Here is a 13,919-nt window from a genome sequence, read left to right on the forward strand (position 1 = left end):
CTGGATATTTGAAATCGTAACGCACGTAATACAATAAATTGGAAACTCGTCAAAGGTAAATTAGAATAAGTAACAGTAATTTGCTTTGAACCAGAAGAATAACAACAGAGTTTGAGGTCTTTTGTTGAGCCTCAGTTACACAACTTGCTTCAGAATCCAGATGATTAGAATATTGTTTGTAATTCATTTTGTCATAAGAAAAAGCTAATACATTAATGTCGCCTCAGATATCACCACTCAAACATATTTAGTCCGTATCTATATAAATTAATTAGTTAATATAAATTTATTTCAATGGCTTTATGGTAGAGACTTTCTTTAATGATTTCAAACCAAGTTAGGTTTTGACTGCAATTATAAAAAAGTAAAATAGGTACTTTATTAAAATTAATTATAAAAAAGTAACATAAGTACTTAATTATAAAAAGTGTCATAAGTACTTTATTAAAATTAATTATTATTAAAATTAAAATTAATTATTAAAAGTATCATAGGTACTTTATTAAAATTAATTATTAAAAAGTAACATAGGTACTTTATTAAAATTAATTATAAAAAAATAACATAGGTACTTTATTAAAATTAATTATAAAAAAGTAACATAGGTACTTTATTAAAATTAATTATAAAAAAGTATCATAAGTACTTTATTAAAATTAATTATTAAAAAGTAACATAGGTACTTTATTAAAATTAATTATAAAAAGTAAAATAGGTACTTTATTAAAATTAATTATAAAAAAGTAACATAGGTACTTTATTAAAATTAATTATAAAAAAGTAACATAGGTACTTTATTAAAATTAATTATAAAAATCATAAGTACTTTATTAAAATTAATTATTAAAAAGTAACATAGGTACTTTATTAAAATTAAAATAGGTACTTTATTAAAATTAATTATAAAAAGTAACAAAGGTACTTTATTAAAATTAATTATAAAAAAGTATCATAAGTACTTTATTAAAATAAATTATTAAAAAGTAACATAGGTACTTTATTAAAATTAATTATAAAAGTAACATAGGTACTTTATTAAAATTAATTATAAAAAGTAACATAGGTACTTTATTAAAATTAATTATAAAAAAGTAACATAGGTACTTTATTAAAATTAATTTGTGCCCATTTCATGTAATAACTTCACGTTTTTATCAAATGCTTTTTTCATTTTGTACATTATTTAAACTTATATTGAATAATACAATTTTAGAATATTATGTTTCAGAATCCACTCATAAGTGCTGCTAAGTGTCATACACGTTCAAACTAGGTGAACGTAAAAATACCTAAATAGTATAACAATTTCTTTACATGTGAGCTACAGGCAGTTGAAAATTTCCTTTAAAAATGTGATTAAATTAGAAGTTTGTGTAAATAAACAAGTGAGAAATATAACACCTCAGTAATGAAACACGTAAATATAACACCTCAGTAATGAAACACGTATAAATGGAAATATTTTATAGAAAAAAAACCCTGCAAGAGAAAAATCATGTACACAATACAATAAACTGGGTTCACTGAAAATTGCATTGTTCATGTAACTTTAAATAAGATAAAAACAACATCTGAGTCACTGTTCTAGCTAGAGAAAGTTCAATACAGTTTGTTGTCATACTGAATAGCTACCTATGGCTTGAAAACTGGCTTTTTTTTCTAGTGAAGAAATAAAACAAGTTTCCAACAAGATACAAGTTAGATGGTTACTTTAACACTCAACCATTAAAGATTGTTTGAGTTACAGATTCAGTTGAATAATACTGGAGTTTAAATTCTATGATCTGTTTACATTTAGTTTTGAGAAAAAAGTTACAGAAACAGCTCAATATCTCCAAACATTGTACATAACAAGGGATCAGCAAAGGTTTCCTGCATCATATATTTTCACACTTTATTATAAGCTATAAATTTAAATAATTTGATCTTGGTTTCTACATTCTTAGAATTTTACGAATATTTAAAAAGACATAGTAACCAAGCTAACAAAGATTCTTTGTTTTAGTGAAATTCAATTTTAATTTCTCATAGAGATATATTTAAAACATTTTAAATACCTAAGCATAACAGCTTACTCCAAAATATAATATTTATTTTTCAAGGTTCTATGTGCCAGTTCTTAAACTAGTAATAGTAGAAACTTCAAATAGTAGTACAATTCTTGGTACACTAAAACCAATAGTCTTTAATTATGATATTTTTACTACTATTTGTGTTTACTGACCATTTTTATGGATATATTACAGGTGAGCAACTATTATTCTGGTTCAATGAAAGCTAATAAAGCACAATTCATGTTAGTATTTGAGTCACTAACATGTGAATTGTAATAATGTTTTTTGTCTGATGAATTTCACACACAGTTCTACACAATGACAATTTATGTTAGTCACCCTTAACTCTGAAGTGACAGAAAGAAGACAGCTTGTCAACATCACCCACTGCTAACTCCAGTGAAATAGTGAAACTTTAATATCAGCCTTGTGAGGGTTAGGGGATGGGTACCACAGAGTTAAGCACTGCAGTATTGCATGCTAACAACATTATCTTGTTCAGCCATTGTTGTAACAGCTCTAAATAAAACATCAGGGTGAAAGAAAACAAAATCTTCACACACTAATACTGCTCTTGGATTAATGTATTTCAAGTTTTCCAGAGAACAAACAAATAGGCATTTAAGAAAGGTAAAGTATACCAGTTTTGTGGTCTTTCTATACACCAGAACAATTAATAGGTAGTTTACTTTTAGTTCTGGTAAGATACATTTTTACAAGTTTTACTAAATCACAATATTATAGCACAAAAACATTACTTTTTTCAACACAATGGCATCCACACCCCGATGGACAAACCTCCATTTCCTGGAACCATGCTAACATATGGTTTGTGTGTCCACCATGACCACACATTAGGCAGAAGTTTGATGAACCTAAATAAAATACATTAATAATCTGTTAAAATCAACTGTTCATTATGACTACAAATCAAAGAAATGCAAAATTGTTCTATTGTAACCACACATAACAATTTACTACCAATCAACAATACAAAATCTTTCCTTTACTGGTGTTTGATTATGCTTAAGAAACTGATTTAAATATGATGTGTTCATGTGTTCATGCTACTATCTTGCTAAGAGTACAAAGATATTTGTATCCTTATCTTTAAACACTGTTGTCATTCAATATAAAAGCTTATCTCAAAAAATAAATTATTGTCACATGAGACTAGGTGCAATTTTATTTGATCGTATGAAAATGTTTCATTTCAGCAAGCTGATGGACTGCTTTTGAAATAAATTTGGATGAAAAGGTAAAAGTTTTGTATTTCCAAGACATTAATTATATAGTTATTGAAGTATAGAAAGCTAAATGCACTGTATAGAATTACAAGTTTGTCTCCATTACAAGTTTCTTTCAGTTATATGCAATCAAATATCTGTATCAAACCTTGTATTTCAACTATTGTTATTTCAGGAACTTGCATTTTGTTTTCAGTTACAGGCAGTATTTTCAAGCAATTGTCAGACTAGAAAACAACACTTGGGTTAAGTTCTCTTACTGAGCATTTCTATCTAATCCTTGTCATTCTGCAACTAGGCAATTAGATTATCTTACCGAAATTTTATTTAGTCACTGTCATTCTGCATTTATGGATTTTTATTGAGTTTATTTAGCCACTGTCATTCTGCATTTATGGATTCTTATTGAGTTTATTTAGTCACTGTCATTCTGCATTTATGGATTCTTATTGCGTTTATTTTGTTGCTGTCATTCTACAATGAGAAATTTTCTAACTAAGTTTTTTTGATTCCTTCTGAACAAGGGATTCACACTTACTGAGCTTTTTACCTGGTCATTGTAATTCTGTTACAGGCCTTGTGGAACATCTATTAGCCACACACAATAATATATTAAATAACTTTCAGTTAATTAGTTTTCATAAGAACTAAAAGAGGACTCATCACTGTATGGACAGTTCATAACTAAAAAACCTAGAATATTGGATTGTTAAAAACAAAAAAGAAATGTAACAAAATAATCAAGTTTTTGAGAGAAGTCAAAATTTAAAAAAAGGAAAGATTACTGAAAAAATATAGAAGCTCTAAAATAAGGTTAACATCCACCATTTTGGAACAACAATTTTGAATACTTTCACATGTACTCTTCAGTCAAACATTTTGTTGGATGAAAAAAAAACAGTTTGTTTTGAATTTTGCACAAAGCTACTAAACAGCTATCTATGCTAGCCATCTCTAATTTAGCAGTACAAGACTACAGGGAAGACAGCTAGTCATCAACACCCACTGCCAACTCCTCTTGGGCTACTCTTTTACCAACGAATAGTGGATTTGATCGTCACATTAAAACGCCCTCACGGCTGAAAGGATGAGTATGTTTGGTGTGATGGGGATTCGAATCCACAACCCTTGGATTATGAGTCGAGCATCTTAACCACCTGGCCATGCCAGACCTTGTTGGATGAAAGAGGACACATGAAAGTGTCAAAAGTTGCTTCCACATAAATTTATTGTTTAACAATAGTGAATATTAGCTTTACCTTAGATTACTATAAACTGTATTTTGTATTTACCTCCCATTAGACAAAGCTATCTTTAATCACATGCATATTTTATTTTGAATTAAAGTGCTGTAATGGCTGACACTAGCAGTATTAAAAACCTACATTACCTTTGACAGCAACATGACAAATCACACACTGAAAGTTATATTCCTTGCAGTGAAAACATTGTGCTCCTCTTCCATCTTTGTGACAGTGTTGACAGTCAGTCACAAACTCTAGAAAAGAATGACTGACTTATTTTAGAATTACATAAGGTATCTTTTTCTTTAGATTCAGTAGTACACTGTACAACAGAAAGGTTAGCTTACAGGCAGTTACAGACTCTGTAAAAGCAGTTTTCTTTAACAATTTGTCTAAATAAGCCACCTATTTTCAGTGGTCACAACTAAAATTTATCTTAGTAATTAATACAATACGTTTAATATAAAGATGTAACGAGATGTATTGAAAGTTACAAGAGAAAAAAATTGTAACATTTAGAAAGTACTAATTTATTAGTTGGGTATCAAAGGTGTGATCCATATTTTGTTGTCATAATCACAATAATATAACGTAGTTATATGCTAGTTTATAAACTTTAGGTTAGTTTTAAATCTTTATACTAAACTAACAATGAAAAATAATCAAAACAATAAATAACACATAATATATAAATAAGTGGTTTAACATTTCCTTAAAAATGTAAGTAGAAAATTAAGGTAAAAATGTGATATTTTGTAAAATAACTGCAATGTCTAGAACTTAAAAAAACAAAAAAGATTATTTAATCTACCACAAACTTGAATAAATATGGTGTAGAAATGTATTAGTAGGAACTTCAGTTTTGAAAAATTAAAACAAATTTATGTCCACAAAATCTTGTAAGCAAGTGCAGCTAATAGTTAAAACTTTATTGGAGTTTTTCTTAAGAATTGTGAAAGAAAATTTAAGTTTGAATAAATATGTATCTCAAAGTTATGAAATTAAATTACTATCCTTCGGTATTCCCTATATTTGCTGAGACACGATGGCCAAGTTTTAAAAAAAAACAAAAAGTGTAGTCAAGTAAAAATAAATAGCTTTTAATAATTCAATAATTTATAAGTTACTATCTCTAGGTATTCCCTACAAGTGTATACCTAACATTGCACAAACATCAGTGTTTACTAAAGCAACATTAAATTTCCAACAATACTTAAAGTATTATGAAATCCCTGGTGATTTTTTTTATCAGTCGAAACACTACTGTGAAGACTATTATGACAAAAACATTCAGTTGTTTTTCTATCTTGAAGATTTTAATTTTTTTCTTATCACTCAATGAAATTACCAGAGATAATGAACAGATTAAAAGATATTTCACATATTTTAACATAATAAAGCTAGTTCTTTAACATATTTCACACTTTAATAAGTTTAATAAATACTCAGTTTTGTAACAACAGCAATAGACCTGTACTTGTTTCATTTTTTATGTAGTTTGGGATTACAAAATAATTTAGGCAAGATTTTTCAAAACAGATACCAAAGTCTCATTATATCATAATGTGTTTCTGTATGATACTTCATCAGCTTTATTGTATTTGCTTAGTGGTAACAAATCCACCATTAGAAATTCTTCAGAAAACAGACTAGTCAGACTCTAAAAGAAAGTGTAGGTTAATTATAACAGTTAATTACACACTGCAAAAGAAAGATAGTTCAGAAAAACAATACCAAGCTGTAAGATGGTCAGTTTGATGTTACAAGAGGATGGATTGACCAGTCAGTTTACAGTTAATCACAAACTTTACAAGAAAAAAAAAAAAAAGAGGCCTGACAAAGTTGACAGTCAGTTCTAAATTTTGTATGATAATATAAATAAAGGTTAATACTAAAGGTATATGAAGGAGATACAAATGGTTTTTAATACAAGCAGTCAACATTCAGCTTCTTAAAGTCAAATTAACCAGAAACTTGAAGCATTCTATATTATAAAAATATGCTGTCAAATAGAGGGAAAGTACTCAGGTTTTTCACAGCATATATTTTATTATAAGACCTTGAAACTTACCAACACCTTTATGTTTTTCAGGAACTGTTAATACATTTTTCAACACTAGAGCTCGCTGCTCAAGAAGTTTCCAGCGATATAAGATTTCAGCATAAGCCTTCTTAAACTGGTCATACTGAGTTGTCAACTGTGGATCAATCAGCCTAGAAAGTTATGTTTTAGAGCAACTATCAAGGTCACAGTTGTAGAACATTAACATAAATCAAATAGGTAACTTGTAAACAGAAAGTTAATGAAAATAATTAGCGACTTCCTAATGGATGATTTTATATGCAAAAAACATTGTATTACCTATTATCATTGAAATTGTTTATGTTTTAGAGCAACTATCAAGGTCACAGTTGTAGAACATTAACATAAATCAAATAGGTAACTTGTAAACAGAAAGTTAATGAAAATAATTAGCGACTTCCTAATGGATGATTTTATATGCAAAAAACATTGTATTACCTATTATCATTGAACTTAACACCAAAAGCCCTGTGTTACCTATTATCACTGAACGTAACACCAAAAGCCCTGTGTTACCTATTATCACTGAACGTAACACCAAAAGCCCTGTGTTACTTATTATCACTGAACGTAACACCAAAAGCCCTGTGTTACTTATTATCACTGAACGTAACACCAAAAGCCCTGTGTTACTTATTATCATTTAACTTGTGTTAGTTAATGTCACTGAACTTGACTAAATATATCGTGTTAGTTAATGTCACTGAACTTGACTAAATATATCGTGTTAGTTAATGTCACTGAACTTGACTAAATATATCGTGTTAGTTAATGTCACTGAACTTGACTAAATATATCGTGTTAGTTAATGTCACTGAACTTGACTAAATATATCGTGTTAGTTAATGTCACTGAACTTGACTAAATATATCGTGTTAGTTAATGTCACTGAACTTGACTAAATATATCGTGTTAGTTAATGTCACTGAATTTGACTAAATATATCGTGTTAGTTAATGTCACTGAACTTGACTAAATATATCGTGTTAGTTAATGTCACTGAACTTGACTAAATATATCGTGTTAGTTAATGTCACTGAACTTGACTAAATATATCGTGTTAGTTAATGTCACTGAACTTGACTAAATATATCGTGTTAGTTAATGTCACTGAACTTGACTAAATATATCGTGTTAGTTAATGTCACTGAACTTGACTAAATATATCGTGTTAGTTAATGTCACTGAACTTGACTAAATATATCGTGTTAGTTAATGTCACTGAACTTGACTAAATATATCGTGTTAGTTAATGTCACTGAACGTAACTCAAAAAAATAGTGTGTTAGTTAATATCACTGAATTTGACTAAAATATTGAGTTAGTTAATATCATTGAACTTGACTAAAATATCGTGTTAGTTAATGTCATTGAACTTGACTAAAAATATCATGTTAGTTAATGTCACTGAACGTAACTCAAAAACTTTGTGTTACTTAATATTACTGACCTTAACTAAAAATATCATGTTAGTTAATATAAAAACACTGTGCTATTGATTGTCACTAAAGTTCAAACTCAAGAGATTGTACTAAACATAAAAATAACAGAAAAGTTAAATCAGTTTAATACAAAAACTGAGAAAAGAATGAGTAATTAACTTTAAGTCAGATCTAAGCCATAACTAACCAAAAATCTGTAAACTAGTTATAGTTAAATAGATACCAATACATTAGTGAGAAATTTTGACCCAAATCAGTAACATTAGAAAAATTGTACTCATGCAGAAACTATTTCATGTATTCTCAATAATCAGCCGACTTACTTCACACACGATTCGTGCTTTTCTTGTTCAGCTTCCTTTGTTTTAAACATAGCATCCAGGAGCCTAAACTCTTCCACTGAATCTGTCCAGCTGTTGGACCTGTTTCTCTTTGTTTTGGACACTAAAATTGGACAGTGAAGTTATTGTTACAATGACCATGAATTATCTACTACTATTTGATTATGCTCTGCATTAAAGTAATAAATAACTGATGGACTAGGGATGAAAAGCAAGTTATTTACATTTTAAAAGATCAGTGTATTTTGATGAAATATAAAGTATACACATGTATAGATGAAACTTTAAAGCACAGGCTTGAAAAAAATACAAATTTTTGTGTCATTTGTCCATCACAAATAAGAGACCTTTCTTCAATTCCAGATGTCATTGCTTCTATACAACAATTATTACCTCAACATTTGTAAAATTAAATATCCAACTATTAACTATTCTTGCAAGATGACTAAATGTAGTACAACCTTCACTTACAATAGTGTCAGATAACATTGAAGAGTACCATGATATTTCATCCTAAAAATGTGAGTGTAATTCATTTCTTATATGTATTCTCCCACTGATTGCTACTAACCTCTATATCATACCTAATGAATATTTATGGCTACTACTGAATTCCAACCTCCAAGAAAGACTTAAAATGAATTGAAAGTTCACTAAACAAGTAATTAGTACATCACTTAGTAAAGTTTTACTTTAATAAAGTAAAAAAAACCCTAAAAATTCCTTTTTTAAATAATGAGTAAATAAAATGAAAGACATAACTGACAAATACATAACAAATAAATTAATTATTAATAAAGGTGAGTATATCATAAAAAAGTTATTGAATAATATTATTTACCATTTCAGCCAGCAAAACAAATAACCCACAATGAACCAACACCAAGGAACAGTTCTCTACCGATATTAACTATCTTCTTAAATTACAATGTTAATTGCCATATGTAATATATAAAATATATGCAATATCTCTATCATCACATATCTATCACTGGTGTCATACCCATGACACTGATAAACAAGTCACTTTCTCAAAAGTCATTCTTAACCTGTCAATGACATTGAAACATTATTTGTTTGATGTTTTAAATAAGTTTATTTTAACACCCACATCAGATATCCCTACTATATACATTTGCTTCAACAGAGTTCCTCATCATTGCGAGTAAATGTTATTTTTGTTTACAGACAACTTTATACTAGACTTATCTACAAAACAAAGGTTTAATATAAAAACATTAAAACCTACAGGTGTATTAACAATGTTAAAATAGATATTGATCTTATTGGCGAGCTGTTCCCTGATACAAGTCATCAAGAGTGGGTGTCAGAAATTTCAAAAACAATGAATTCTCAAGCAATGTTGAAGAAAATAGTATTCTAAAGATAGCTGATATTAGTTTTGGTTTGTTTTCAATTTCACGCAAAGCTACACGATGGCTATCTTCACTAGCCGTTCCTAATTTAGCAGTGTAAGACTAGAGGGAAGGCAGCTAGTCGTCACCACCCACCACCAACTCTTGGGCTACTCTTTTGACCAACGAATAATGGGACTGACCGTCACATTATAATGCCTCCATGGTTGAAAGGGCAAGCATGTTTGGTGTAACAGGGATTCAAACCAGCGACCCTCAGATTACGAGTCGAGTGCCTTCACCACCTTTAGAACACATTTTTACTTTACCCTGATCAACTGATGCTGCTACTTACAACATTCCCAGTGCTGAAGGATCAAAGTGGGTCTCTTATTATCAGAAAGAAAATATTATCATCTTCATTATCGTTTAGAACACCTTGAACATTCTTATAGAGTTTACAAAACATGGAATAATCTTTGAAGATTCCCAAAATCAGGAGTGCGATAATAAGAGAAATACAGGTCACCAGCATATGGGTGTGCAATGTAGGTCCTTCCAATAAAATATTTTTCACTTTTTGTGGCCATTGCAACTAATTAAAAACGTTATCTCCTCTTCAAAGAATATACACTATTTTGTAAATTTTGAAGTCCTTCATCAGTATCACTCTCAAACCTCCTTTCAATGCTAGATGGGAGTGCAAAAATAGTAAGGAAGTATTCCTCATGCAACTGTAACATTAGAAGAATAACATGTATCATAAGGATTTCTATTTTTTCTAATAGTTCAGTATTATACATTTATATAATTAAGCAGTCAAAAAGCAAATGCAGGTAAACTATGAAAACTAATATTGTTAATAATTTAACCAAATTCTTCTTCCATACAGAGGAAGCGGTTTTTTAAAGAGCAATATGAACAAAAGAACTGACAAAAGATCATCAACTGTTAACAATTACTAGAGACTTTGGTCAGATGGAAAAATGTCTTCCTAGTTGCAAATCTAAGGACCAAAGACCTTGAAGCACTTTGCTTTATTTACAAAAATGGTTCAAGAGCAGTGTAGCTCAATATGCAAGTTACTCTCATGTTCTTACTTAAACTGTTGTATCCACTGATAAGATTTTCAAAGTTGAAATTAATTAAAGCCAATCTAAGACTGACTGTGTCTCAGGAATGTCTCCATTGAAATCCATATTGCAAAAGGATGAATTTTTCAGAAAATTGTCAAAGAATTTGTAACAAATAAATTGTCATATTTTGTATTATCAATATGGTTGATATGGGTATTAAAACTTTAACTAAAATAAAGTACAGAATAACGTTTCAACCTTCTTTGGTCATGTTCAGCCATTTGAGAATACATTTTTACTTTAACTGTGTTTCTTATCACCACAAATTGTTGCATTTTAATAACTATATAAAAAGTATGTGAATGCAAACATTTGTAAGTAGAGAAGAAAAATTTCTCACTTTTGCACAAACATTATGTATTGAAAAAGGCCTACAATTGAACATCTTGCACGAGATACATAATTGCAGTAACCTAATATCATGTTTTAAGGTAATATGTTTTGTAGCAGTTGCACAACTTACCAAGACTCCAACCATCCCAGGAATTGTTAGTTGGGACTACTGTATGGTAAGGTGAACCACTAGGCTAGAGGAAAAAAAATCTTCATAAATAAATAAATACAAGCAGAAACAAAATATTGTCTCACAACAAACAAAATCAGAGCATACTGTATGCACATTAAAACCAAGTTTTCATGATCCAGGTTATGCTATCCTTTAAATCAATTAGATAAAAAGTATTAGAAGACAGACACACACACACAGAGGTTGAGTACATTATATTAAAATGATTTTCAAGCCTAATTACATTGTTAAAGTTTATGTTCCTACATTTAGTCTTGCTCTACCTGAAGACCATGCATCTTCACTCATATCTGCAGCATAGATTCCACCTCACAAGCATCTAACATAAGTCTGTCATGTTAAGAACACACTACTCCTTGTTGCAGGTTTTTTATAATTAATCTATTACAAGAGGACAATTATTTACCAGTGCCAATTTCATCACACACAAGTCCATAGGTGCTGTAACCAGCAACTTCCTTGTTATTTTGTATGGATTACAAATAGCATGAATAGTCATTTCATTTTCCATCTGACTGATGTATGTGATGATTGAACAAATGTCTTGTTTTTAAAGTAGGAATTATTCTTGATTATGATGTATACTGTCTCCTGGAGCAAGTGGATGAGAGTATTTATTATGATCACAGATAGACTTGTTGCAGATTTTTTTCTGGATGCTCCTGGTACCCCAAATTGATCCTTATTCATTATTTTTCAATGGTCTTAAGTATAAAAATATTTATGAATATTTTGCATTGGAAAAGGCTCTTACATACCTTTTCCAAAAGCAAAACATTTTTGGTGATGTTGCTCTACCTATGAAATGCAAAACAACCTTAAAAATGTAGTTGTGACACACAACATTCATTGCTTATTACATTGGTTGTGGGCTATCACATGCCTTGCATATTCAAACATTATAATATAGCATACTCAATCCTCTGTATGTGAACAACTATATTAGAAGAATAGTTTTATTTGTATCTTTATAAACAAACATACATAAATAAAGTCAGTATTAATATGTTAAGCTTGCCACAATATTTAGTTTGGAACTCTGCAGAAAGTAGTGGTCAAAATAAAGCATGTAAATAAATGTTTGTAATTGACCCACACACAAATATTTGAGATAAATTAACATCAATAAGCCACAGCTGTAACAAACAATGCAAATATTTCATATCATACTGCCAAAAAATAAGCCAAAACAGCACATGTAACTACAAATCAACACATGTAACTACAAATCAAACCAACTTGCATGTGAATTAAACCACTAACAAAACAGAAACTCTAAAATATTTCTTTTTTTTTTGTAATTTTATTAACATTTAGAAATCACATAATATAAATAAGGTATATTAACTACTTATCTTTATCCATTCATTTAAGACTATTTGCAATATGTATCATTCTTCTTTGTTAATTTACGATTTGTGATATTTATCATTCTTCTTTGTTAATTTATTATTTGTATTATGTATCATTCTTTGTTAATTTATTATTTGTAATATGTATCATTCTTCTTTATTAAATTACTTTGATCTTATACTTTAACTATTTTCACATGAAGTGAAACTAATACAATTCTTGAAACATACAAATGATATTATGAAACACAATTCCAAGCTTTAAACATTTATCTCACCACTAATTCTAATAAGAATTACAATTTAAACTGAAAAAGTCAGTTATATTTTTTATCTTATTTTATACTATATACCTCCCTCCTATTAAAAGATGAAGAGACTAAAAATCACTTTTAACATATTCCTTGGGCAATTACATAATTTGTATTGTAAACAATTAGAAAAGGATCGTCTTGTGATCTTCACCTACCAAAGCTTCTGAATAACAAGTTTTACAAAGAGAATACAGGTCACCTTTTAATAATCTATGGTTTCACTCCTAATACAGAAATTTATAAATGTTTGTTTTATGTATTGAGTTTCATTAAATTATAGATTTTATTTACTAAAACCAGATAACAGTACTTGTTTCTTTCACAAAATAATTCTAAAGAAGCCCACTATGAAAGTATAAAATAACCTTTTAAAGACCATGTACATTTTAAATGTTACACAAGAAATTCTGTCAAAAATAAAACATTCTGAAATTACTAGACTGAGAAACATTTACATAATTGTGTAGGTAAAGAACTAAATCAGTTCACATGACTTATTAAAATGCAAAGTAAACATGTTAAACTTCACTGAATTTCTGTTTCATTTGATCCAATAAGATGTGTTACTCCCCAATCTCTTCAGCAGATCAATGTAACCATAACTTTGTTCTCGTTATTTTTACAAAAAATAGCTGCTTTAATATTTAACATTACAACAAAAATATTTAATACAATTGTTTTAAAATTATACTCAACGAAATATAAACATCAACTGTATTTGCATAAAATAACTTTTTCCAAGTAATTTCTTTATGGGTTAGTATTGAACCATTCTCAGATTAAAAGTGAGAAGTCCCATGTTTCTAACTATACAAAAGTAGCAAT

The 13,919-nt window shown here is 28.9% G+C and overlaps 1 protein-coding gene across 3 annotated transcripts in view; it reads right to left on the reverse strand.

Moving 5' to 3' along the window:
• Positions 1-1,438: 1,438 nt before the first annotated feature.
• The window catches only part of Wdr59 (WD repeat domain 59), a 77,274-nt gene continuing 64,793 nt past the window's right edge, over positions 1,439-13,919 (reverse strand). For all 3 annotated transcript variants that reach the window (XM_076462472.1, XM_076462463.1, XM_076462455.1), the window contains 5 exons: positions 11,366-11,429; positions 8,394-8,514; positions 6,617-6,759; positions 4,692-4,799; positions 1,439-2,929 (listed from right to left, as the gene is read on the reverse strand). In XM_076462472.1, coding sequence (XP_076318587.1) covers positions 2,793-2,929; positions 4,692-4,799; positions 6,617-6,759; positions 8,394-8,514; positions 11,366-11,429 — 573 coding nt within the window. In that variant the 3' untranslated portion in view covers positions 1,439-2,792. The remainder of the gene's footprint in view (positions 2,930-4,691; positions 4,800-6,616; positions 6,760-8,393; positions 8,515-11,365; positions 11,430-13,919) is intronic.

The sequence above is a fragment of the Tachypleus tridentatus genome, chromosome 1, assembly GCF_004210375.1.
Source record: "Tachypleus tridentatus isolate NWPU-2018 chromosome 1, ASM421037v1, whole genome shotgun sequence".
NCBI lineage: Eukaryota > Metazoa > Arthropoda > Merostomata > Xiphosura > Limulidae > Tachypleus > Tachypleus tridentatus.